Genomic DNA, 26,663 nt, shown 5'->3' on the forward strand with positions numbered 1-26,663 from the left:
TTCGTGTATTTTCTACCTCTGGTGGAAGTACCTGACAGCAATGAAATAAATGTCCATTCAAGTGGTTAAGCAAAAGAAGTCATTCATTACCTTTCTGACAAAAGGGTTTTACTTTTACAAAAAATTTTACTCTCAAACAGGATTATAAAATTTTTTTTCAAATGGCCAGAATGATATTTCCACATTGTTTGTTCTCTCAGTTATTAGAAAAGAGTACATTTCCAGCGCACCATGGTGTGCTGGTCAAAGCCTGGCATCTTTTCAAGTGGCCACATGTTATAGCAGCATCAAGGCCTTGCTGCTGCTTTAGTTTGTCCCATTATCAGTCTTAAGTCTCCTTTGCCACATTTTATCATTTGGCATTGAAGGGTGACTCATCTTTGTGATTCTCACATTAAGTTTACAGCTTCTACTATAAGTTTATGGTTCACATCTTAAGCATGTGAATATGATAGAACACATTAGCTCAAAAACCTGTCTCTCCAACTACTCGTGCCAAATTCATGTCACCTCTCTTAGAATCCCTCTCCACCAAGGTCTCAGAGCCCCTGCTCCTCTCCCCACCTAGTGCCTGCATCAAAAAAAAGGGGATGAAATAAAACCTGTAGGCACATTTAGCAATCTTAGAGTCACTTGAAATCTCTCTACAGAAGTTTATGGCATGCTTTTAACTTTTCCAACCTGTCTCCTCCACTTCTGCAGGATGGTAGAGGGAGTAAAGAAGGAGAAGGGCTGCATGAAAACCTACTAGAATATGAGGTTCTCCTTGATTGTGAGATCCACACCTTAGACTTGGATTAGATTCACTTCCTTACAGGGGAAAAAAAAACTAGGTCTTCTTTCCAAAAACCATCACCTCTGTGCCTGCCTCAGTCTCCACTAGAAATCAACAGGGTTTGAAAAAAGGCAACTCCTCAGTCAGCAAACATGACTGTGCCCATGGGTAAGGCTCTATGCTGGCACTGAGGCTGCAAAGTGAATGAAGACATGCTCCATTCCTTGATGAGCCCACGGGCACAGTAGGAGAGCATATATACAAACAGCACTATAGATTCTGGTGAGTATTAAGGGAAGTGTGAAAAAGGTAGGATTACAAGGAGGAAATGACAGTTCTTCTGGGGTGGAAGCTGTGGGCAGAGCTGGTCAGATAAGAAGACCAGCAGGTCTGGCATTGAGCGGCTGCTCAGCAAATATTTATTTAATGGATAAATGGATGGATAATGGATAGATGGATGATGGATGAACGGATGAATAGACAAATGGATGGATAGATAGCTGGACAGATGGATAGATGGAGGATGGACAGGTAGATGAATGGATGGATGGATAAATGGATAGATGGAAGAATGATAGATGGATGAAGGTATAAATGGATGGATGATGAATGAATGCATGGATGGATGGGGGGATGGACAGGTAGATGGATGGATGGATGGATGGATGGATGAATGGATCAGTGGATGAATGGATGGATGGATGGATGGATGGATGGAGGATGGACAGGTAGATGAATAGATGGATGGATAAATGGATAGATGGAAGAATGATAGATGGATGAAGGTATGAATGGATGGATGATGAATGAATGTGTGGATGAATGGGGGGATGGACAGGTGGACGGATGGATGGATGGATGGATGGATGGATGGGATGGATGATGAATGGATGGATGGATGAATGGATGGATGAATGGATGCATGCATACATGCATGATGGATAGATAGATGGATATGCTGACCACAAGGATACAACAGGTATAAGAGGAATGAGACATCCCAGAGAGGAAAAACAGCATGTACAAAGGTATGAAATCATAATGTATTCCAGGAAGAAGTGGTTAGATGTGTCTAGAGCACAAAGCTTACATAATAAAAGTAAGAGTCAGAAAGGCTATAGAGGCCAGATCATGGAAGGCCTTGTAATCAAACGGAAAAGAATTTTGGATTTCATCTTGCAACAAAGGGAGATACAGAGATTTAAGCTTCAGAATGCTACAGATACGTGCATTTGAAAAGATCACTCCAGGTGTACCATGAAGACTGGGTAGGATGGAAGGCAGCAAGTTTGAAGGAAAGGAGATTAGTCAGGAAGCTAAAGAATTAGTCCTTTTAAGGGATAATGAGCCCTCAGACAAAAACTACAGGGATGGAGAGGACAGGATGGACTTCAGAGCCATTTGGGAGGTCCAGATAACTAGACTTGGTCACCAACCAGCCATGGAATGAAAGCAGAATCCAAAACATCTAGGTCTCTAGAATTTAAGATGAAGGACAGCTCTGAGAAAGAGGATTATTCATTGAGTCTGGACACACTGAGCTTGAAGTACCTATGAGGTGTTCAAGTAGGAAAAACCAACTCAGAGTCAGATGGTCAGACTTTGGCTCTGGAAAGATACCGATTAGTAAGTCATGAGTTCAGAGACAGTGATTAAACAAGTAAATGGACAACACTGATGAGGAAGAACAGTTTTCAGAGAAAGATAGTCCAAAGGCACCCTAGGAAGTGTGGATATTTAAGGAATAAATGAATGAAGAGATGCTAGTGAAAGAAAGTCAGAAAAGGCAGCCTAAAAAACAGCAGGAAGCCAGGAAAGAATGGTGCCAAAGAAAGCAGGAGAGGAGCGGTTCCAAGAGGAAAACAAGTTCAAATGCTTGTAAGCAAGTAAAATCAGAGCTGAAACATATCCACCAAGCATGATAAATGAGCGATCACTGCAGCCCTGGCAGTTTAGTGGATTAGCAGGAAGATCAACCGGATGGCAACGCTGAACTTCCAGGGAGGTATAGTAGAGATGATGAGAAGTTTTTAGAGACACTTACTTTAGCTGAAGAATAGGATGACCAAATGAGGACACTATACAGAGACAATTAGTGGTGTGTTCTTTTTGTTTGTTTCAAGTTTTTATATAAATTCTAACTACTTAACATATAGTTTCATATTGGCTTCAGGAGTAGAATTTAGTGATTCATCACTTACACACAACACCCTGGGCTCATCACAAGTGCCCTCTTTAATATCCATCATCTAGATCCCCCATCCCCCACCTGCCTCCCCTCTGATAACCATCAGTTTGTTCTCTATAGTTAAGAGTCTCTTATGGTTTGCCTCCCTCTCTTTTTCTCTTACCCTATGTTCACCTGTTTTATTTCTTAAATTCCATATATGAGTGAAATCATATGGTATTTGCCTTTCTCTGACTGACTTGTTTCACTTAGCATAATACACTCTAGCTCTATCCATGTCCTTGCAAATGTCAAGATTTCATTCTTTTCTTAAGGTTTATTTATTTTTTCTGAGAAAGACAGAGACAATGCATGTGAGCAGGGGAAGGGCAGAGAGAGAGGGAGAAAGAGAATCTGAAGCAGGCTCTGCACTGTTAGCGCAGAACCTGACAGGGGGCTCGAACTCATGAAGCATGAGATCATGACCTGAGCTGAAGTCAGACGCTTAACTGAGCCACACAGGTGCCCCAAAGCTTCATTCTTTTTGATGACTAATATTCCATGTTCCATATATATACTTATGGAATGTATACATATTTATGGAATGTACACATATATACATATATACACACCACATCTTCTTCATCCATTCAGCAATCATTGGACATTTGAGTTCTTTCCATAGTTTGGCTATCACTGATAATGCTGCTATAAAAATTGGGCTGCATGTGTACCTTCCAATCTGCATTTTTGTATCCTTTGGGTAAAAACCTAGTAGCACAACTGCTGGATGGCAGAGTAGCTCTATTTTTAATTCCTTGAGGAAACTCCACACTGTTTTCCAGAGTGGCCACACCAGTTTGCATTCCCACCAACAGTGTAAGAGGGTTCCCCTTGCTTCACAGGCTAGCCAACATGTGCAGTTTCCCGTGTTGTTAATGTTAGCCATTCCAACAGGTATGAGGTGATACCTCATCATGGTTTTGATTTGTATTTCCCTGATGATGAGTGAGGTTGAGCATTTTTTCATGTGTCTGTTGGCCATCTGGATGTCTTCTTTGGAAAAATGTCTATTCATGTCTTCTGCCCATTTCTTAACTGGATTATTTGGGGGGTTTGGGGTGTTGAGTTTGATAAGTTCTTCACAGATTTTGGATACTAACCCTTTACCAGATATGTTATTTGCAAATGTCTTCTCCCATTCCGTTGGTTGCCTTTCAGTTTTTGTTGACTTCCTTTGCTGTGCAGAAGCATTTTATATTGATGAAGTCCCAATAGTTCATGTTTGCTTTTGTTTCCCTTGCCTCCAGAGACACACTGAATAAGAAGTTGCTATGGCTAATGTCAAAGAGGTTACTGCCTATGTTCTCCTCTAGGATTTTGATGGTTTCCTGTCTCACTCACATTTAGGTCTTTCATCCATTTTGAATCTGTTTTTGTGTATGTTGCTAAGTGGTCCAGTTTCATTCTTCTGCATGTTGCTGTCCAGTTTTCTCCACACCATTTGTTGAAAGACTGTCTTGGGGCGCCTGGGTGGCTTGGTCGGTTAAGCGTCCAACTTCAGCTCAGGTCACGATCTCGCGGTCCGTGAGTTTGAGCCCCGCGTCGGGCTCTGTGCTGACAGCTCAGAGCCTGGAGCCTGTTTCACATTCTGTGTCTCCCTCTCTCTCTGCTCCTCCCCTGTTCATGCTCTGTCTCTCTCTGTCTCAAAAATAAATAAACGTTTAAAAAAAATTTAAAAAAAAAAAAAAAAAAAGAAAGACTGTCTTTGTTTCCATTAGATATTCTTTCTTACTTTATCAAAGATTAGTTGACCATACAGTTTTGAGCCTATTTCTGGGTTTTCCATTCTGTTCCATTGACCTATGTGTCTGGTTTTGTGCCCGTACCATACTGTCTTTATCACTACAGCTTTCAAATATAGCTTAAAGTCCGGAATTGTGATGCCTCCAACTCTGCTTTTCTTTTTCAAAATTGCTTTGGCTATTCAGAGTATTTTGTGATTCCATACATATTTTAGGATTGTTTGTTCTAGCTCTGTGAAAAATGCTGGTAGTGTTTTGATAGGGATTGCATTAAATGTGTAGACTGCTTTGAGTAGTACAGACATTTTAACAATATTGTTCTTACAATCCATGAGTATGGAATGTTTTTCAATTTCTTTGTGTCATCTTTAGTTTCTTTCATAAGTGTTCTATAGTTTTCAGCATACAGATCTTTCACCTCCTCAGGTTAGGTTTATTCCTAGATATTTTATGGTTTTTGGTGCAATTGTAAATGAGATCAATTCCTTAATTCCTCTTTCTGCTGCTTCATTATTGGTATATAGAAATACAACATATTTATGTACATTGATTTTTGTATCCTGTGACTTTGCTGAATTCGTGTATCAGTTCTAGCAATTTTTGGGTGGAGTCTTTAGGGTTTTCTACATAGGGTATCATGTTGTCTGCAAATAATTCTTTGCTGATTTGGATGCCTTTTATTTCTTTTTGTTGTCTGATTACTGAGGCTAGAACTTCCAGTACTATGTTAAATAACAATGATGAGAGTGTTGTTCCTGACCATAGAGGAAAGCTCTCAGCTTTTCCCCATTGAGGATGGTATTAGCTATGAGTCTTTCATATATGGTCTATATGATGTTGACGTATGTTCCTTCTATCCCTACTTTGTTAAGGGTTTTTATCAAGAATCGATGCTACATTTTGTCAAATGCTTTTTCTGCATCTATTGCAAGGGTAATATGGTTCTTATCCTTTCTCTTATTAATGTGGTATATCACATTGATTGATTTGCAAATATTGAACCACCCCTGAAGCCCAGGAATAAATCCCACTTGATCGTGGTGAATAATTCTTTTAATGTACTGTTGAATTTAATTTGCTAATATCTTGTTGAGAATTTTTACATCCATGTTCATCAGGGATATTGGCCTATAATTCTTTTTAGTGGGGTCTTCTATCATTTGGGGATCAAAGTAATGCTGGTCTCACAGAATGAGTTTAGAAGTGTTCCTTCCATTTCTATTTTTCAGGAACAGTTTAAGAAGAAAAGATATTAACTCTTTTTCAAATGTTTGAGAGAATTCCCCTGGGAAGCCATCTGGCCCTGGACTTTTGTTGGGAGATTTTTGATTACTGATTCCATTTCTTTGTTGGTTACTAGTCTGTTCAAATTTCCTGTTTCTTCCCATTTCACTTTTGGTAGTTTATATGTTTCTAAGAATTCATCCACTTCTTCCAGATTGCACAATTTGTTGGCATATAATTTTGCATAACATTCTCTTTTGTTTGTATTCCTATGGTGTTGGTTGTGATCTCTCCTCTTTCATTCATGATTTATTTGGGTCCTTTTTCTTTTTTTTTTTTTGATGAGTCTGGCTACGGGTTTATTAATTTTATTAATTCTTCCAAAATCCAGCTCCTAGTTGCATTGATCTATTCTAATGGATTTTTTGTTTGTTTGTTTCCACATCATTTATTTCTGCTCTAATCTTTACTATTTCCCTTCTTCTAGGTTTAGGCTTTATTTGCTGTTCCTCTTCTAGCTCCTTTAGATATAAGGTTAGGTTGTGTATTGAAGACTTTTCTTGTTTCTTGAGGTAGGCCTGTATTGCTATATAATTACTTCTTATAACTGCTTTTGTGGCATCCCAAAGGTTTTGGAAGGTTGTGTTTTCATTTGCATTTGCTTCCATATATTTTTTTTCTTCTTTAATTTCCTGATAAACCCATTCACTCTTTAGTAGGATGTTCTTTAACCTCCATGTATTTGTGGTCTTTCTAAATTTTTTTCTTGTGATTGACTTCAAGTGTCCCAGTGTTGTGATCTGAAAATATGCATAGTATGATCTCTACCTTTTTGTACTTGTTGAGGGCTGATTTGTGACCTAGCATGTGATCTATTCTGGAGAATGTTCCATGTGTACTCAAAAAGAATGTGTATTCTGCTGAGTTAGAAAGAAATGTTTTGAATATATCTGTTAAGCTCTCTGGTCCAGGCTGTCATTCAAAGCCCTTGTTTCCTTGTTGATTTTCTGGTTGGATGATCTATCCATTGCTGCATGTGAGGTGTTAAAGTCCCCTACTCTTATACTGTTATCACTGAGTTTCTTTATGTTTGTTATTAATTGATTTATATATCTGGGTGTTCCACATTGGGGGCATAAATATTTACAATTGTTAGATCTTCTTATTGGATAGATCCCTTTATTATGATATAGTGCCCTTCTTCATCTTTTGTTACAGTCTTTGGTTTAAAATCTAGTTTGTCTGAAAAAAATAATAAAATAAAATAAAATAAAATAAAATAAAATCTAGTTTGTCTGATATAACTATGGCTAATCCAGCTTTCTCTTGAGGTCCATTAGCATGATAAATGGTTCTCCATCCCCTCACTTTCAATCTGCAGGTGTGTATAGGTCTAAAATGAGTCTCTTGCAGGCAGCATATAGATGGATCTCATTTTTTTATCCATTCTGATATCTTTTGATTGGAGCATTTAGTCCATTTACATTCAGAGTTACTACTGATAGATATTAATTTAGTGCCATTGTATTACCTGTAAAGTTGGTGTTCATGGAGATTTTCTCTGTTCCTTTTTAGTCTTTGTTGCTCTTGGTCTTTCTTTCCCACTCAAAGAGTCCTCTTTAATATTTCTTGCAAGGCTGGTTTAGTGGTCACAAACTCCTTTAGATTTTGTCTGTCTAAGAGTGGTGTTTTTTGTTTTTTGTTGGTTTTTTTTTTTTAAGGTGGGAGGAAAAAGCCAGAAGAGGGAGGGAGACGTTGAAGAAAAGGGAGTTAAGGAAGGAGCAAGTTTATGAGGAGGAGGAACAGAGCTGTGAGGACAGACAGAACATAGCTTTCTGCTGGGATGGAGGAACCAGATGCAATGAGTTCTGAGGAGGCAAGACAGGAGTTCAGGAAGTTCCTGTCCAGGGTCCCTGTTTTCTTGGTAAAGTACCAGTCAAATTGTTTTCTAAGGATGGTGAGAGAGGTCGTGGCAGCACCTTGAAGACTGCATCCAGAATCTGGAGTGGGAGAAGGTGCAGGCCAAATTTGCTGGGCAGTGAGTGCGCCCAGCAGAAAGGGGAAGAGCAGGAGTCTGACATGGCCCCAGACCATGGTGGTGCAGAATTGCTCACAGTATGCACACAGAACCCATGATGATGCTGATGGCATGACTGGCTGGAGCTCTGGGGACAGTTAGGCGAGACAAAGGGCAAAGGATCTTTGAAGGCACTGGTGGTAAGAGAATGTTTCAAGTCATGAGAAGCAGGCTTAACAAACAGAAGCAGTGGCCACCTGGACAAGTCATGGGCCTGGAAATATCAAGGAGGGAGAACAACAGAGTGAAATCAGAATAAATGAGTGACAGAGCTAAACTGAGAGAAGGCTGTAGTCAGGGAGTAAAATATTTAACTGAAGACTTCAGAGGCAGAGTTAACCATGTGAAATTACCACCATTCTGCAATTCTGCCGCAAGCTTAGTGAGCAAGTTATTTCAAGCTTCTGGGCCTCAGTTTCATTCCCCACCCCACCCCAGTTTCCTAAAACTTCATCATTTTATACTAAGACATCTGTTCAGGACAAAGCGGACCTCATAAGAATTGCTATGCCCCATATAACAGGAGCAGTGAATGTAAATCATATAATATCGGGCCAATATTAGACTATTTTAATCATTGAGGTGATGGCTTATCTGACCTCCTGGCCTTTCTTCCTCCTCTTCCTCCTACTCTGCCCACTGTCCAATTTTGGGATCTCTCCTTTGTCTGGAACTTAAACAGAGAATATATTAGGCAGGCTAGCATGAACAATTAGATGAACCTCAAATCAGCACTGACTAGAAGTTCCAACAGTCTACTAGCTATTAGGACTGAAAGCTGAATAGTGTCGCTAAGTATAAAAATCAATACTTGAAAATTAATAACATCCCCAAACATCATCAATAACCAATTAAAATATAGTAAGTAAAAGTTAGCAGTAACAATAGTTACAAAAATTACAGAGCATTTAAGAAAATCTTACAAAATGCAAGCTCTTTTACTGAAAATTACAAAATATTATTGAAGGAGACAAAAGAGAACTGAATACTGAACTGATTCAAAATGAACTATGTCATTTTGAATACTCATTCAATAAATATTTATGAAGCACCTACTGTGTGTTGGGACAGCTAAGTGCTGAGGGCACAGAACTGAACAAAACAGACAAAAATCCCTGCCCTCATGGAGCTTAACCAATGCTATAGATTATAATCTACAAATTCAATGTGATCCTGATCAAAATCTCAACAGGATGTTTTAAACTAGATGAACTGATTCTAAAATCTGTATAGAAAAATAAATTTCTAAACCCAGGAAAGTTCTGGAAAAAGTATTTGTACCACCAGATATCAAGGCTGGCCACACCAATGCAGATTCAGAAAAATAAGATCAACAGAAAAGAACCAAGAGCCCCAAAGCAGACCCAACTATGAATGGCAAGTTAAAATGTACAAAAAGAAAGGACAGATATCATATGTTTTCACTCACAAATGGAACTTGAGCAACTTAACAGAAGATCATGGGGGAAGGGAAGAGGAAAAAAATAGTTACAAACAGAAAGGGAAGGAGGCAAACCGTAAGAGACTCTTAAGAGAACAAATGGAGCGGGGATGGGGGAATGCGGGAGAGGGGAAAATGGGTGATGAACACTTAGGAGAGCACTTGTTGGGATGAGCGATGAGTCATGGAAATGTACCCCAAAAACCAAGAGCACACTTTACACACTGTATGTTAGCCAATTTGACAACAAATTATATTAAAATAAAATAGTTTAAAATGAAAAAATAAATAAATAAAATATACAAAAAGATGATACTATAAATCATTTAGAAAGATTGCACTAGTCTACCACAGCAGGAAAACTCGTTTTCAGTATGGAAAATAAAAAACAGATTCCCATACTTCACACAAATACAATAAACTATAGATGGATTAAAATCCAAAAATGCTAAAACACACATATGCTCATGCAAATACACATGCACTTCAAAAAAAAGTATTAAAAGAAATACTGTTATGACCTTGAGTTGGGAAATAATTTCATAGATAAGATACACAAGGCACAATTCATAAGAGAAAAGGTTAATAAATCTAACATTGAATTCAAAACTTCTGCATAAAAGAATTCATAAATGAAGCAAAAAGATAAGCCACAGACCATAAGAAAACAGGAAAATCAGAGAAGAAAAAACCAGAATGGCCAATAAACATATATAAAGATGTTCAACCCTCACAAAAGGAAATGCCAGTTATTTAGATGCCACTTTACAACCGTTAGATTGGCAAAAATCAAAAGTCTGACCAAGGGTTGATGGGGGGTGGGAAAACAGGAATTGCTAATCAGTGCAGACAGAAGTAGAAATTGAGTGCAACCACTCTGGGGAAAGATTTAGCAATACCTAGCAAAAATGAAAATAAGTACCTCTACAAGCCAGCATTACCACTTTGAGATATACTTATTTCCAAAATAAATCTTACACATGTACCCCCGGGAGAAATGTATAAAGATGTTAATTGTTGCACTATTTGTAGAAGCAAATAAAAAAAGGAAACAATCTAAATGTTCATTAATAGAACAAAAGAATAATAAATGACAAGGTACTCACAAGAGGGAATAACAAACAAATAATAAAATGAAGTAAGTACATTCAGGCACATCGCAACATGAATAGGTTTCAAGAACAATGTGAAAAGATAAAGCTCTACACAGAATTATAAGTAACAGTATGATAGTATGTATCTACATCTTTAAACCATATAAAGTCATTCTACGTATTGTTCATGACTATCCATACGTAAATAAAATAGAATGACCTATATAGGAACGAGAACAAATTTGCAGCCATGGTTACTACTGGAGAGGGAAACAAAAGGGACTCGAACTTTCAGGAAAGCTTTCTCTCGCTCAAAACAAAACAAAACAAAACAAAAAAATCTGAAGCAAAAATATCCAAATGTTTTTTACTTGTGATTTTTGCATTTCTGGCATTATTTTGTGTACTTGTCTGTATTTTTTTGCTTAACTTTTTTTTCATTCAGTCGACCCATGTCTTCTTAACACCAATCAGAAATTCAGAGGAAGAGAAAAATTAAACTGAGTTACACAGGGTTTGGGGAAACCTGTGAATTTCTGCAAAGGGTCCCATTTTTGTTTCCCATCCTCAAAAGGAATGAGAAATCATGTGGGCACAGTAAACTCTCCATGTGATAAACCACACCACGACAATGCCACAGGAAAGATATCAAGGCCAGTTCTCCAAACGTGCAGCTCACCTCTCGCACATGTCTTTTCAGGTGCATGTACACACTCTGTCCAGTTTTTCGAAAATGTCTTTCAACATGTTCCCTTCCAAAGGCCAAAAATGTATTCATGCATACATAGAGTCCACCTTCAGAATTCTAGAAGAAAGAGACAGGTCACAACATTAGCCAAGATATATCTCGCCAAGTCATTTAGATAAAAAAAAGGGAAGGGAAAGAGGGCAAATGATGAAGACAAAGCCCAGCAAAAGGCCACCTGGCTGTTGTAGTCATCTGCAATGACCCTCTGAGGCTCCACAGCCACCCACAGCATCAGCGTCTGCCCCAAACCTGGATTCCAGGTGCTCCGGACAGCTGCTCACAATCTCCCAGTCAGGCGAGAGCCTCAGAGGGCCTGGGAAATAAACGTGCTTGTCGGACTCTCCAAACTTGGGTACGGGACCATAAGGGAAACGAGAAGCTTGGCCAGTGAACCAACTACCACCACGGCAATCCTGTCTCATCATTCTCCCTCCCTGATCAGTGCAAGTCTCCAGGAACATAAAGTTTTATATTCTTTTAGCAGGGGTTCTTCGATTCAAAGATATTCTTCTCTTCCTTCAATGACACAGAATATCTGATCGTACCCATTATAAATTAGGATAATTCAATAAATCAATAACTTAATGAGTAAATAATAAAGGATAGAGCCCTCTAATAATCCTAGCTACATATTTTTGCACGCCTTATATGTGCCAGGTGCTTCTCATGTATTATTTCTAATCCTAACAATACTACAAGCTGCTTATTATTATTTCCATTTGACAGTTGAAAAAAAGAATTAAGGGGGCATCTGGGTGGTTCAGTCTGTTAAGCATCCAACTTTGGCTCAGGTCATGATCTCACGGTCCGTGAGTTCAAGCACCACATCGGGCTCTATGCTGACAGCTCAGAGCCTGGAGCCTGCTTCAGATTCTGTGTCTCCCTCTCTCTCTGCCCCTCCCCTGCTAATGCTCTATTTCTCTCTCAAAAATAAATAAAAATTTAAAAAAATTTTAATATTAAAAAAAATTTTTTTAAGAATTAAGGATCAGTCACTTGCCCAAGTTCTCACAGCATGGAAATGTCAGTTAAATTGACTCTATTTCTCTTTGTAGCCTTCTATGCCACATTTCAAATATTATTTAATTACAGACACCCTGTCACAATGAACAGTCAAGGATATTGTTCACATTTTAGATACTTGATTTTCTATGCCAATTTCATCTCTCCTTTTTCTCTCACTTTGCTTAACATGCATCTCTCTAAATTTTGCCTATAAATCAACCACCTTTTCCTCAATGGAAGTGGATTCTTATTAAGCTCTCCTTAGTCTCGCCTCGCCACATAATTTTAAAAAACAAATTTTTTTTAAAAACCTGTCAGAATTGATAGCAAGCACCTGTCAAAATTCCTTACATTACATTTTAGTAGAGCACAAATTCAACATCAAAACAGGCATTGATGTTCATTACAAATATATGAAAAATAATTTGTAAGTTCCAGTAACGCAAGATTATTTATTTTTTTAATTTCTAATAAAATTCCCCAACACTATATGGTTTATAAGCCAGATATAAAGGAGTCTTATCACAATGAGGATATTACAACAGCATCAGTTCAAATATGTGTCTATTATTGTAGCAAATACATTGCATAAGGCAAGAAAAGGAAAAAAGCATAAAGATCACAAAGAAAGAAGTAAACTGGGTCTCAATTTGCTGATGACATTCTACTCTATATGGAAAATCCTTAAAAATCTAAAAACTACTAACGAGTAAAACTAATACATGAATTTAGCCAGGTCATAGAATACAGATTTATAGGCAAAAATCAATTGCAAGTTTACTCCCTGGCAACAAACACTTGCAAATTAAATTTTTTAAATTTGACTATAAAATAGCATCCAGAAAACTCAGTTATTTAGCTGGTACTTCTGGATAACTTTTTCCCTTTGAAAGAGATCATTTGAATAAAACTAGAAAAGTTCTTCAACTGGAGGCATATTACCTTCACTTGATCATCAAATTAAATATTTTCAAATGTTTTTTTAAAAATAGGTGTTTTTTGCATAGTCATAACCCTTAAAAAACTTGTTATCATTATAATGGCTAGTTATTCATTAAGCCCATTAAATTGAGCACCACATATTGTGATTTTTAAAAAAAACTTCCATTCTCTTCCAATGGAAGAGATGGAACCCAATCAAAAAGAATTCAAACCAGAAGATATACCAGGGAAAATATGAGATTTGTAACCAGGGTCCTGAACTACCACTAATTAGCTCTGTGGCCTAAGACAGGTTGTCATTCAGTCTCTGAGCTTCAGGATTCTCCTTTACAAGCATGGCTGCAGCAATAATTCCCACCTCACATGGTTTCGTCAAGTTCAAAGAGGATGAGATACATTCTATACTATAAAGCATTCATAGCAATTATTTATTATGAGCTACAGGTCTGTGTGCTACACGTATCTCCGATTAGCTCAATCATTTTATAATTGGAGGAAACAAGGAAGAAAACAGTGAGCCAGTCAGCCACACAGGCTAGGGGCAACAAATATTAATCTATCAGAAAAATATGTTAAGCAACGAGCAGGAGAACCAAGAAACCAGCAAGCAGAGGAAGAAAAACGTTCAAGTGCAGCATTTTTCTGGAGAAAAAAAATACACAATAGCTATATAATGCAAGAGTTTATAAAGTAATCTCTAAAATAATCACAAGGTCTTTGCTAATTTCATTGCCAAGACTTCTTGACTTCTTGGGAAATTTGATAAAAATTTAATATACCCCAAACATTCGTTCTCAGTCTGGAGTCACTTGATACTGTCACAAAGTCGATAATCAGAGAGGAAAATGCTTCAGCACTCACAGACAAATGGTCCCACATAGGAAAGGATTCTATTACAAACATCCATGGGTCTCCTCCATCTGACACATGCTGGCCTCTGAAGCAGTATGTGCCTGTCCACTAGGGGCTCTGAGATGGAGGCACTGCCCACAGGACTTGCCAGCAGTACGAAAGCTTCAGGACACAGTGAGACACAAACCCCCTCAAAGCTACCCCATACGGAACAAACACACACTTTAGTCTAATGGTCTAACGTTTTCTTCCCTCCTGCCTTATTAATGTCTAAACAGTGGCCCTATAAGACACTTTCTTTTGCATACAAAGACAGTACTCCATGCCATATGCTCTGAACAGCTTCTTTCATTAATGATGACCAGTGTATGCTGACAAGTCTATCCCTCCCGTTTCCTCTGTGAGCAAAGCACAGAGAATAGTTTTAGAGCCTGGGATCAGAGCTGAGCTAACTGATTCTTAGTTTTCAAACCCTCAACCTCGTGCTCTCATTAACCAGCCAAGCCCCCACTAAGATTACAGCCCCGGAAAATACCCGTAAAGCACTTGCCTTCCTGTGGCCAAGAGTGCAGCCATGAAATCGGGCAGGACCTTCTTTCATATAAGCACTGTGTCAAAACTGCGGAAACTAGGATCACATCTTGGTTTTTGTAATAATGTTGGCAGAGTACACACACTGCACTAGATTGTGAAGACTTGGGGGCCTCTCTCTTAATGTCTTTCGTCTCAAGATTTGATGCAATATGTCTTTAGAAAAAAAATTTTTTTAATGTTTAAAGAAAAAAGTCATTGTTAGAAAACTACCAACGAACAATGAAATACAACTCAAAGAATATCAGGGCAGAATACAAAATAATACTTTTCTCAAGTCATAGTGGTAGAGTGCTTATTAAAACAGATTACAGGGCGCCTGGGTGGTTCAGTCGGTTAAGCGTCCGACTTCGGCTCAGGTCATGATCTCACAGTCTGTGGGTTTGAGCCCCGCGTCGGGCTCTGTGCTGACAGCTCAGAGCCTGGAGCCTGCTTCAGATTCTGTGTCTCCCTCTCTCTCTCTGTCCCTCCCCTGTTCATGCTCTCTCTCTGTCTCAAAAAAAAAATTTTTTTAAACAGATTACAAATGAAATTCATATATATTGCATTAATATTTTAAATAAATGGTAGCATATGAATAGAGATTCCAAAAACACATTCTATGGTAACTGCTTAATATATGTCAAACCACAAGAAACACAAAAATAAGGGGAAATCACTAATAAAAGTTATTGGGGAAGTTAGATACCAGTATACAATAAAATTAACCTAGATCCACATCTTATGCCAAACACTGTATGTAATAAGGTCCAGAGAGCTCCAAGAGATAAGCATTTAAAAAGCTAGAAATGAGCAGAATAGCATATTTTATCCCACTTATGAGAGGGAAATAATTTCTGGCCATGAAAATACAGGAGAGGAAGATGGCATAATTGAGTATAAAAATGTAAACACTAATGAACAAGTTTTATACCACATAATATAATGAAACAAATAGAAAACCAATTATCACAGAATCAGGAAAGATGAGAAGTACAACAAAGAAAAGTTTATATCCAAGCTATGTAAAAACTGATAAAGTCACAAGACGTCAGCATTCAGGTTCAACTTGGTAAGTTTTTCTTTTAAGATCATTTAGTTTTAACTGTGAGAAAATATTAAAATCAAATCATCACATCCTCACTACCTCCTGAAGTAATAAGCACGGTAAAACAATCTCGGGGGGGGCGCCTGGGTGGCTCAGTCAGTTAAGTGTCAGACTCTTGGTTTCGGCTCGGGTTGTGATCTCGGTTTTGTGAGTTCGAGCCCCACATCGGGCTCCAAGCTGACAGTGTGGAGCATACTTGGGATTCTCTGTCTCCCTCTCTGGCCCTCCCCAACTTGCGCTATCTCTGTCTTTCTCAAAATAAATCAATAAACTTAAAAACATTAAAAAAAATCTCAGGGCAAGTATATGCCTACTAAACCAGCAGAAAGTATGAAATCTACAAAGCCTGAAGCCACAGAGAAAACCTGGATGGAGTCTCACAGTATAAATCGGTTCCATCCTTCTAGAGATCAATCCAACTGTGACTCTCTGACACAGTATTTCTCCTTTGGGTACAGACTTCAGGAAACCAAAATAAAGAGAAAAGAAAGCTAATTTGCACAAAATATTCATAGATACACTGTTTATAATAGGAAAAAGAGCTCCCAAACAAAGGAGCTAAAATATGTGGCACATAAACAAAGCAAAATGCTATGATGTTATTTAAAATGACATATTACGAAATATGTGTAATGTACACAGAACATAAGTATAGAATTGTGTATAATTTGCACAGAAAAATAATGTTCATGAAAAAAAATACATGCTGATGACAGGGAGGAAAGAGAAGAGAAGAAGGGAAGTCTGTTCATTGACCAAGACCCAAAATGAAACTGGAATGTGATCAATGTTTTATATTTAAGCTCTTGACCTTGGGACTCACAGCCTTACCTCCTGTTACCTTTGAGCTTGGTCTAAAGAGGTGTTTGTCAAACTACTGTCATGAAGAACCAGGTTGTTTTCTGTTGTGTTTTCTTTTGTTTCTGTTCATTAAGGAAAGATATGTGGTCCCACTGCACATGACTAGTCCCTGGCTCAGCCAGATATGAACTTACTCCCACATGTAAGTCCCACAAAACCCAAACGGGTCTATATGCTGTCCAAACAAACTAATCCACTGCTCACATGCTTGGATGTGGCTACAATGTCAAGTTGCTATAGAAATTACTAAGTGCTTACTCTCAATGTTTGTACTTATCTCTTGGCACCAGTCAGCTGACCACACTTGAGTAGCATTGGTCTAGAGCTAGTGGCTGCCATGTCCACACCCCATTCTTAGAACTGCCCAGTTCTGGAACAGGGCAGTTCTAAGAATGTGTCATGGTGAAGTGTGACTTCAAGGACCTTCAGAGACACCAAGCCTTCAGAGCAGCCCACATCAAAACTAGCTACACACACCGATGATGCCTTCACGACTGTACAAGCACCCCCGATTCCACACCTGTCCACTTATCCACCTGCCAGCCTCTGCCCATGACCACATCTCCTGACTCCTCACCCAGTGCTGCCGGTCCTGACCTTCAAATCCGTTTTTATTTCAGAACCGTTAGCATCTCGCTCACTGAAATCTACAGCTGTGAGAAACCCATGCTTCCTTCATTTGAGGCCACTATGTTCAGATGCTGAATCACACGTTCACTCCTTAAGGGTAGGGAAATCATGTCACATTCATTACTAAATTCCAACAACAGTACTCTCTGGTGCAGAGCAGAACTGAACAAACATATGGAATGAGTGGAAAAGTTTGTGTAGTTATCTCTCACTCGGCTACATAGTTTAGTCTCTCTCTCAAACTGATCCTCAGTGTCCTTCTGATTTGGATTTAAAACACTTCAGAGCACAGGCTCCATCTCAAGTCACTAAACAATGAGGATCACCAAAAGAAAACAGATGACCGTGCATAGAAAAACAGCCTCAGGTGGCTCAGTCGGTTGAGTGACCAACTTCGGCTCAGGTCATGATCTCACAGTCTGTGAGTTCGAGCCCCGCATTGGGCTCTGTGCTGACAGCTCAGAGCCTGGAGTCTGCATTGGGTTCTGTGTCTCCCTCTCTCTCTGCCCTTCCCCCACTCATGCTCTGTCTCTCTCTGTCTCAGAAATAAAAAAACATTAAAAAAAATTTTTTTTTAAAGAAAAACAGCCTCAGGCACCTGCAGGAACACTAGGTTTTCAGGTTTGTTTGGTTAAAGTCAAGCCCTTAGCAGCTTGGACACTTGAACCCCATTACCCCAGCTCTCTTACTTTCTGTGACCAAGCCAGCCTCCTTGGCTCTTCAGGACTGTGGCTGCCATGTCCACACCCTATCCCACCTTGGACCCTATCTGGCCCCTGCTTCCAGAGGTCACCCAGCCCAGAATGACCAATATGCGCTTCCCTGCATGTTTTTAGCTAAATAAGATTCTAATTAGCATTTTCATGATGCACTAAACAGAAATGTGACCAATGTGTAAGACTTAATTTAGAAACCTGAATTCACAAGGAAGTCAAGAAATACCACTCAGGGCTTCTCTGAAGTTCTATAATGATTCCCATGACAATTCTCCCACCTCACAATCAAAGTAAGAGAGAGGAGCAACATTAGAAGCCCATATGTTGTTTAATTGCACTCTTCAAAGCATGTCAATATAAATACGATGGATACATAGCTGTTCATTTATTACTTTACATTGTATTATCCTACATGCCATTCAGAAGTAACATCAAGAACGAAGTCACCTTTTTTTTATACCGCTGCCATTTAAAAGAATATTAAAACTGAGGTGAATATAAAGGTCAAGGTTACATGTTTTCAGAATAGCAAGTGAACAGTCATTTTAAATAAAAATACACCACATTGTCAATCAGTAGGTGTTCAGAGAACTTTGTTTACGATGGTGTGTTCTTAGAGACTTGGAGACCAGCCTCCGCTGGAAGACAGGAAGGGAGAGTGAGCCTGTGTGAACAGTGCACTCAGGAAACAGAGTCGCTGCGTAACACTTGTTTTTATAACCACTGAACAGTGTGGAAAACAAGCGGTCATTGCCGCAAAGAGAAACATGATGTAGGTAGATGGAGTCACAACAAATCCACGTCCAGGACAAATTACATACTAACACCCAGGAAGACTGTGACTCACACACGCATGCAAAAGGCAGATGAAAAGGACAACACAGTATTTTCTAGAACACTGATTTTTTTAAAAGCAAAGAAAAAGAAATCAACTGACAAGCTGCTTGTAACACTAAAAGGAAATAACCTGAATGCCCAAGTATATGGTACATTCATGAAATATAACACTCCTCAGCCATTAAAATTGATTTGTAATGAGTAATTCCTGATATAGGAAAAGCACATGGTATTTCTGAGTGAAAGAAGCAGGTAACAAACCTGCATATGACGTTACAATGGACACAACACGCATGCACTACGCGGCATGCGATGTTATCTCAGCATGAAGAGATAATGTGGGATTGCTTTCCTCATGTTGTCTTTTGGCATTTTCTCATTTTTCTTCAGAAAAAATGATTCCTTTTTGGGGGCACCTGGACGGCTCAGTTGGTTAAGCATCTGACTCTTGACTTCAACTCAGGTCATGATCTCACAGTTTGTGAGATCGAGCCCCATGTCAGGTTCCACACTCTGCTTGAGATTCTCTCCCTCCCTCTCCCTTTGCCCCTCCCCCACACATGCTCTCTCTCAAGCTCTCAAAAAAAATTGATTCAGGGGTACTTGGGTGGCTCAGTTGGTTAAATGTCCGACTTCGGCTCAGGTCATGATCTCACAGTTCGTTGAGTTTGAGGCCTGCATCAAACTCTGTGCTGAAAGCTTGGAGCCTGGAGCCCCCTTTGGATTCTGTGTCTCCCTCTCTCTCTGTTCCTCCCCAGCTCACTCTCTCTCTCTCTCAAAAATACATAAACATTAAAAAAATTAATTGATTCATTTTTTAATAGTAAAAAACAATAAAATTTTTCTTAATTAAATATGTTTAGAACCAAATGTACGTACACATAATAGAACAAATGCTCCCTTTTCTTAACCCAAGCTTTCCTTAGGCTTTAACAACCAACTTCATAGCTTTAAGAGTCTGTATCTTCTTGCAACTCACAATAAAAGTGTGACCTGAAAAAACTAAGAGATTATTTCAAAAGCTGTAGGTAAGGAAATTTGGGAACACACAAAGAGGTGATGAGGAATATAATCTCAAGGAGACAGATGAGAATGTGATTACAAAAAAAAAATGAAACAAATCAAGGACACTGTACCCCAGCTCAGGTAGACACCATGCATGTTTACAGAAGGGAGATTGAGAGATCGTCTGTGTGAAGGGCAAAACAGCTACAAAAGAGAAGGAAGCTGTGATGCCTTCTCTGGGGGCAAGAGAAGTTGGTGGGGTGTCGAGCAGGAGGCGTTTATTCAGCAGAGAGAGAGAGAGAAGCATAGTTGGTGCTCTGATGACATTTAATCCTACTAAAAGATCACTCTGGCTACCGGAGGGATCTATAGGGTGGGGGTCAAGAGAGTATATGGTCATGAGGCTATGCAATCTAGACCCACGCTACCACTGGCCACATGTGAATATTTAGATCTAAATTAAGTTAAATTAAAAGTTCAGTTTCTTAAACACACTGGCCACATTTCAAGTGCTCAATAGCCACATGTGGCTAGGGCTTACCATATTGGACAGTGCAGATACAGAACAACTCCATCATCACAGAAAGTTCTTTTAGACAGTCCTTGTCTAACTAAGTAAGGCAAGATGGTGGCTTAGCCTGGGGGAGGTGGCAGGAGGTCAGGGAAGGGGACTCATAGCAGAGATGGGGAAACTTTGGCAGATGCAGGTTATAATTTTAGGATAGAACCCTTAAGCAAAGAAGATGGATTAGATTGTAGGGGTTTGTGGGAAAGAGCAGGATCAAGGACAGTTCCTGTTTTAACTCTTAGACTCGTAAGACTACCCACCTCTCTCTGCTCAACTCTTGCTTCCATCAAGCAACCACCTGTCTATTAACTCTGCCCCGCAGGTACTTCCATATATCTGAATGGTAGATATAAATATTCCAATGACCAGAGCACAGATTCCCAATACATTCTGGCTTCTAGAGCAAAACAAACAGACAAGAGTTTGTAAGTGCAAAAACTAAGTACAGGCAGATGGAAAACAAATGTGCAATAAGAAAGTAAAACAAGGTTCCAGAGCAAGGGCAGCCAGCATGCAATCCACAGAAAGCAGAAATGTGATGGTAAAAAAAAAAAAAAAAAAAGCACTGTCAAAAAATAGTTCACCAGTAGAACAGAACTTCCAGAATGCAATATTTGCAAACTATAAAACCTTGCTTCCAACAGCAAATCCACTGAAATAAAATTATCCAAATAAATTAAGTAGAAAACACCAAATGCATATAATCCCAGGAGAGTGTAGGTCTCTCTGCTGAACATCGATAAATCATGCTTGTAGCCGTGAAGTGTTAAGAAAAACTAGAAATGTTGATGCAGTGATGATTCTTCCAGTTTGCTCCCACTTTGACGTTTTCCTCTCTGCAGAGGGCTCCCACGTATGCCTCAGAGCCATGCAGCCAACCCAGACAGCTAAAGGCAGAGTTCAAAGAGCTATGTTCTGACACACCACAAATTTACTGTTCCACTGAAGCATCATGTATTAACTTTTTTCCTAAGGATAAAACCAAATCCTTGCTCTGGGTATTTGGAGCAATGAGGATGCTGTCACCAGAACGGCTGGGGAAGGGTTAGGGCAAGGCCTGTGGAGCAGCTACCATGATGCTCATAGGACACATAGGCAGAGTAAAAATCATCAGAGTGAAGACACTGAGGTGAGCGTCCTCAGCAGTGCTAAACTGAAGCCACGATCCACCTAAGTAGTTCCCAGCTGACACACAAGAAGAGAAAATGTGAAACTACCTTGTCAAAGGTAAAAACCTTTTATACTCATTTCTTCTCATTTTTAAAAAGAGATGGCTTTCTTCAGGATGCATTTCCCCTGACAAACTCTATTAAATGTGAGGATTAGGTTTCCAGGAGAACCCATAAAAGCCCATCACTATGAGCTGGATTTGAGTATAATACTGCTGAACAGAGTACCCGCCGCCCAAGGAAGCCAGCACACATTCATGTCCAAGGCTTCTGCTGTAGGGCAGAACCTCATGCAGAATTGCCAAGTACGGGATGTCTCTCCTTGGCAACCCCAAGACCCTATAAATTCCCATCTCACCTTCTTCTCAGAAGGATCCCTGCCACGAAATCCCACTAGAGAGGTAGATAACATTAAGTAGGTTTAATGGGAAGCCATGTTTATAACAACCCTGCAAGGTAGGAACTACAGAGACAAAGGCCCGGCGAAATTCAATGAAAGTAAGGCACCAGCTGAAGTCATGCTGCTACTCAGTAGTAACAGTGCAGGGGGGAGGGGTGGAACCCAGGCCAGTCTGGCCCTCCACATGCTGCCTGGTGCAACAGAGAAGCAGATGCTGTTTTGGTGGCAGGAGCTAGGTGGGCAGCTGTCAGTAAGCACACGCCACCACGGGAGCTCGGAGAAAAGAGCAGTTTCTTCTTTTTTTTTTACCAAAGCTGTTTCATTCCAGGAAAGCAGACCGGGCAGGCAAAGGAGAGCACACGAGTAGGTGGCTTGTGCCAGGTGTTCTGCCATGCTGTCCTGAAGGGGAGAAGAGAGGCTTCGGCAGGCCCCGCCATCTCCACTTCCCAAACTCGGAAGAACGGCTGGGGTCCCCGGGAGATGGCTGCTCCAGGCTGACAGCTCCCTGACCAGACAGCAGCAACACCCAACGTGCTGGGGTCCAAGACCCTGGCGAAGCAGCTGCAGGCTTTGGCAGCCCCACGGCTCACCCACCCTCATCAACTGATGTCCGGCCACTAGGCTGGATCTGTCAGTGATCCCGCTGCAGGCCTAGACATATAGTGCACATCAGCTGGGGCTCCTTCCAAAACTTCAGGCTGGAGACTCAGTGGCAGAACCTACCTAAATGGCACGTCCAAACGAGCAATTCAGCAGCTGTACCTAAAGGATACAATAGGTGAATTACTTTCACCCTTGACCCCTGCCTGCTCCTCTTTCCTCTTGGCCAGTCAATCCACGAATCCCACTAATAGACCACCAAGCCTATTTCTTTTTTTTTTTAAGTTCATTTATTTATTTTTGAGAGAGAGAGAGAGAGAGAGGAAGGGATAGAGAGAGAGAGGAAGAGAGAGAGAGAATCCCAGGCAGGTTCCATACTGTCAGTGCAGTCCCATGCAGGACTCTGTCGCTCGAACCGTGAGGTCATGACGTGAGCCAAAGTTGGACCTTAAAACGACTGAGCCACCCAGGTGCCCCTAAGCCTATTTCTAACAGCTGCTGGGACAGAGACATCTGTGTCCTGGTCACCACTGTATAGCCACACTCAAAAAATTAACCAAGACCAAAAAAGCAACCTTTGGTTTGATTAGGAGAAAGTTTCCATAAGTGCAACTCACAAGAGCTATTCTCCTCTAGGCCAATCGCCCATGGAGTCCATATGGGGCAGATTTACTCTAGCGATTTTATTTCATAAAACAGTAAAGTCTGCATGTATTCCATCTATGACTGCTCGTGCAACGTGATTATCTGTTCAAATTTCTAATTCCTGGAGGACACAGGGCCCCAAGCTCCTGAGTTTCTCCACGCAGTACTCCCCCACCTGACTGACCATCTCACCTACCTCATGTATGCCTTTGATGCACTCCTTCTGTCAGGCTCCAGGCCTTGAAGTCACCTCCAGCTCCTTCCACGCCTTCACCCACCGCATATTCGGTCACTAAGCTACACTGATCAAAATTTCTGAGTTTGTTCCCGCCACCCTGCCATCTCTAGCCCCACTGTCATCACCCCAATGAAAGTACCCACCCCCAAAACTACAGGAGCCCTAGCTCGATTCGCGTTCAAGCTCTCCCCACCTCTCAACCTCGCTTATCACTCCACTTCCAGGACAGCCACAGCAAATAACCACTGTCCCCTAGCTCATAACTGGCCAGCCCATCCGGCCTAACCTTACAAGACCCACCATTACAACCCACAGAGGATTCAGTCCTGCTTTCCAGTCTCCCCCTCTTCCTTACATGTGTGCGGAACTCAGTCCCAGCTCCGTGCCTCGGTCCCCTCCTCCCACAAAATGCCACTTTTTCAGATCCCATCCAGGTGTCCAGACCAGTAACTTTGCCAGATTTTACTGATTATTCATTCTCATGTCTGAAATCTCCATACATTACAAGTGCCATGTTATTTAAAACTTAAATACCCTATTTAGTGCTGCAGGGTCTAACCTCCTGACACATCAGGGCTTAAGTCACTTCTGTGTCATATACCAGTCTTTGAACAAGTCCCTGAACAAGCTACCTAACCTCTCTGACTCTCAGTTTCCTCTTCTGTAAAATAGAGTAACAATAGTAGTTATAATTTACAAGCCAGTTACTACTGTAATTAAATGAGATGTATATAAAATTATCCAGTACCGTGTTTGACACCTAACAGATACACAAAATTGGCACTCATATTCCACCATGCTAGAAACATCCATGCCATACCCATCTTTACTGTGGTCCTGTTTCCCTCCTAAATACTCAAACTCTCCCAGGGCAGTGCCACATGCATTGTAGGTTCTAAGTAAGTATTAATGCTTGCTAATTAACACAAAACTTTTATTTAATTAATTAATTTATTTTGAGAGAGAGAGCGAGAAAGCCCAGGAGCACAAGCAGGGAAGGGACAAATAGAAAGAATCCCAAGCAGGCGCTGCACTGTCAGTGTGGGGCCCAATGTGGGGCTCGAACTCATGAACCGCGAGATCATGACCTGAGCTGAAATCGTAAGTCGGACACTTAACTGAATGAGCCACCCAGGTGCCCCCAAAACATTCTATTTTTAATCTCATCACAGGAAGCACATACTATTGTGCACCTCAAGCAACATCTCTAGTCTGCAGGCACGTTCAGATTCATTCAATTCTTGTCATTATTGTATTGACCTCCTGTTCCAGCCCTAAAAATAGCTGCTCTTGTCCCCATCTTCCCTATGCACGGGACAAGGGGAGTCCTGGGCTGACGGCCTACAATACGGGACGTGAGCAGCAGCACAGATGCCTGGGCTACATCCACAGAGACCAGCCCTCCTGTCACTTCCCTCAGGGCCACCATGTGTGAACACCTCTACCAAGATCCCTGTGGCATCTAGAATCACAACACACAAAACACTCAGCAAGTACCCAAGACAATTTTCCCTAGCTTGACAAGGGTCAAGCTTACAACTTTTCAGATTATAATATGACAGAATAATATATGGTATTGGTTAATTTTAATAACATTTTTTTATTCCAAAAGATATGCTCATGATTCTTAAAAAATAGGGGGAAAAAAAGGGACAGATGCAGCATGACTAGCACAGGTCTACAAACGGCACAGTCTTCTGTCTTCTCTTTTCCCTTTAATTCTCTAAGACCCCAACTGTTCCATGTCCTCGACAAGCAGTATCCCAACCATGATGGAGATGTACAGGGTGTTTTGAAAGCACAGGAAAACAAGTGTCTAACTCAGCTGGAGGGAGGAGGGGCAGTGGTGAGGGCCTCACAGAGAACAACCAAGCTGGTTTTTAAAGATCAGTGGGGTTTTCCCAGGGGGGTGAGAGGTTGGGAGAAGCCATTCCAGGCCAAGGGAGGAGCATAAGCCAACACATGGAGTGCTGAAAGCATGGAGCGTGTGAAGAAGGCAAAGTCCCTTGGCCAAAGGGACTGTAAGTAGAGGGCGGGTGCTAAGTAACAACACTGGCAGGGAAAGTTGGATCGACTTGGTAAACTGATTTGAGGTGCTGTGTTAGGAAAGTCTCAATGGTGCTTTGAAAACATCTAGGCAGGGAAATGGCATGGTAAGACCCATGTTTTAGAAAAACTGAGTGCACTATGGCAGACTGGAAGGGAGGCAAAGTAGTCAGTGAAGAAGCTTCTTGCGCAAGAGTCCAGGCAAGAGATGATGAGGGCTTGGGCCTGGGCCGAGGATAAGAGAGGAGCCTACACCAGAACCTGGTCTCTAATGGGAACCACACCATGTCCACAGCAGCATTACACACAACAGGCAAAGAGTGGGAACAGCCCAAGTGTCCAGTGGCACGTGAATGGATAAACACGATGCATTATACACATACACTGGAATGTTACTCAGCTTTAAAAGGGAAGGAAATTGTGACACAGGCTACAACATGAACACCCCCTGAAAACATTACGGCAAGTGAAATAAGCCAGTCAAAAAGGATAACGACCGTGTGATCTTGCTTAGATACAGGACCTAGAGCAAATTCATAGAAACAGAAAATAAAATGGAGGTTGCCAGAGGCTGGGAGGATGGGGCATGGGGAGTTATTGTTTAAGGGGGGGACAGAGTTTCAGTTTTGCAAGATGAAGAGTTCCAGAGATGGCTGGTAGTGATGGTTTCGCAACAGTGTGAACGTACCTAAGGCCTACTGAACAGCAGACTTAAAAACGGTGAAGATGGCAAATTTTATGTTATGTGTATTTCACAGTTTCTTTAAAAGCAGGAGAGGGAGAGGGAGGCAGAGTTGATAATATTGTACATCTCCTAGCCTGTGGCCCTAAATGAAGTGCAGCACCTTTACGGAGCTCCAGCCCACAGAAGGACAACACAGGGGAGTGGAAAGAGAATTCGGAGTTGCACAGATGTCCAGACTCATTACAACTGAGAACAAAAACTTTCCCAAAAGGCTCCCTGACAGGATCAGCATCGTCCCTTACACTCCTGAACTCTAAAAACGATACAACTTAAAAGGTAATTAATGGCAGCCAAAAAGAGATAGGAAATGACTTCTTCATTACTCATTTGGAAAAGTGGGATTCTAGCGTACATGGGGCAGATTACACAAATAAATCCATTCACTCCTTTCTGAA

The 26,663-nt window shown here is 40.7% G+C and overlaps 1 protein-coding gene and 1 non-coding gene across 2 annotated transcripts in view; one reads left to right on the top strand and one right to left on the bottom strand.

Annotated features, from left to right (window-relative positions):
- USP13 (ubiquitin specific peptidase 13) overlaps window positions 1–26,663 on the bottom strand; it is a 117,827-nt gene that overhangs the window by 83,735 nt on the left and 7,429 nt on the right. The window contains exon 2 of the mRNA XM_042954765.1: window positions 11,263–11,388. Coding sequence (XP_042810699.1) covers window positions 11,263–11,388 — 126 coding nt within the window. The remainder of the gene's footprint in view (window positions 1–11,262; window positions 11,389–26,663) is intronic.
- On the top strand, window positions 14,720–14,877 carry LOC122199063. The gene has a single exon (XR_006193331.1). It is a non-coding gene; the product is annotated as a small nucleolar RNA SNORA81 (small nucleolar RNA).

The sequence above is a fragment of the Panthera leo genome, chromosome C2 (genome assembly GCF_018350215.1).
Source record: "Panthera leo isolate Ple1 chromosome C2, P.leo_Ple1_pat1.1, whole genome shotgun sequence".
NCBI classification, from domain to species: Eukaryota; Metazoa; Chordata; class Mammalia; order Carnivora; family Felidae; genus Panthera; species Panthera leo.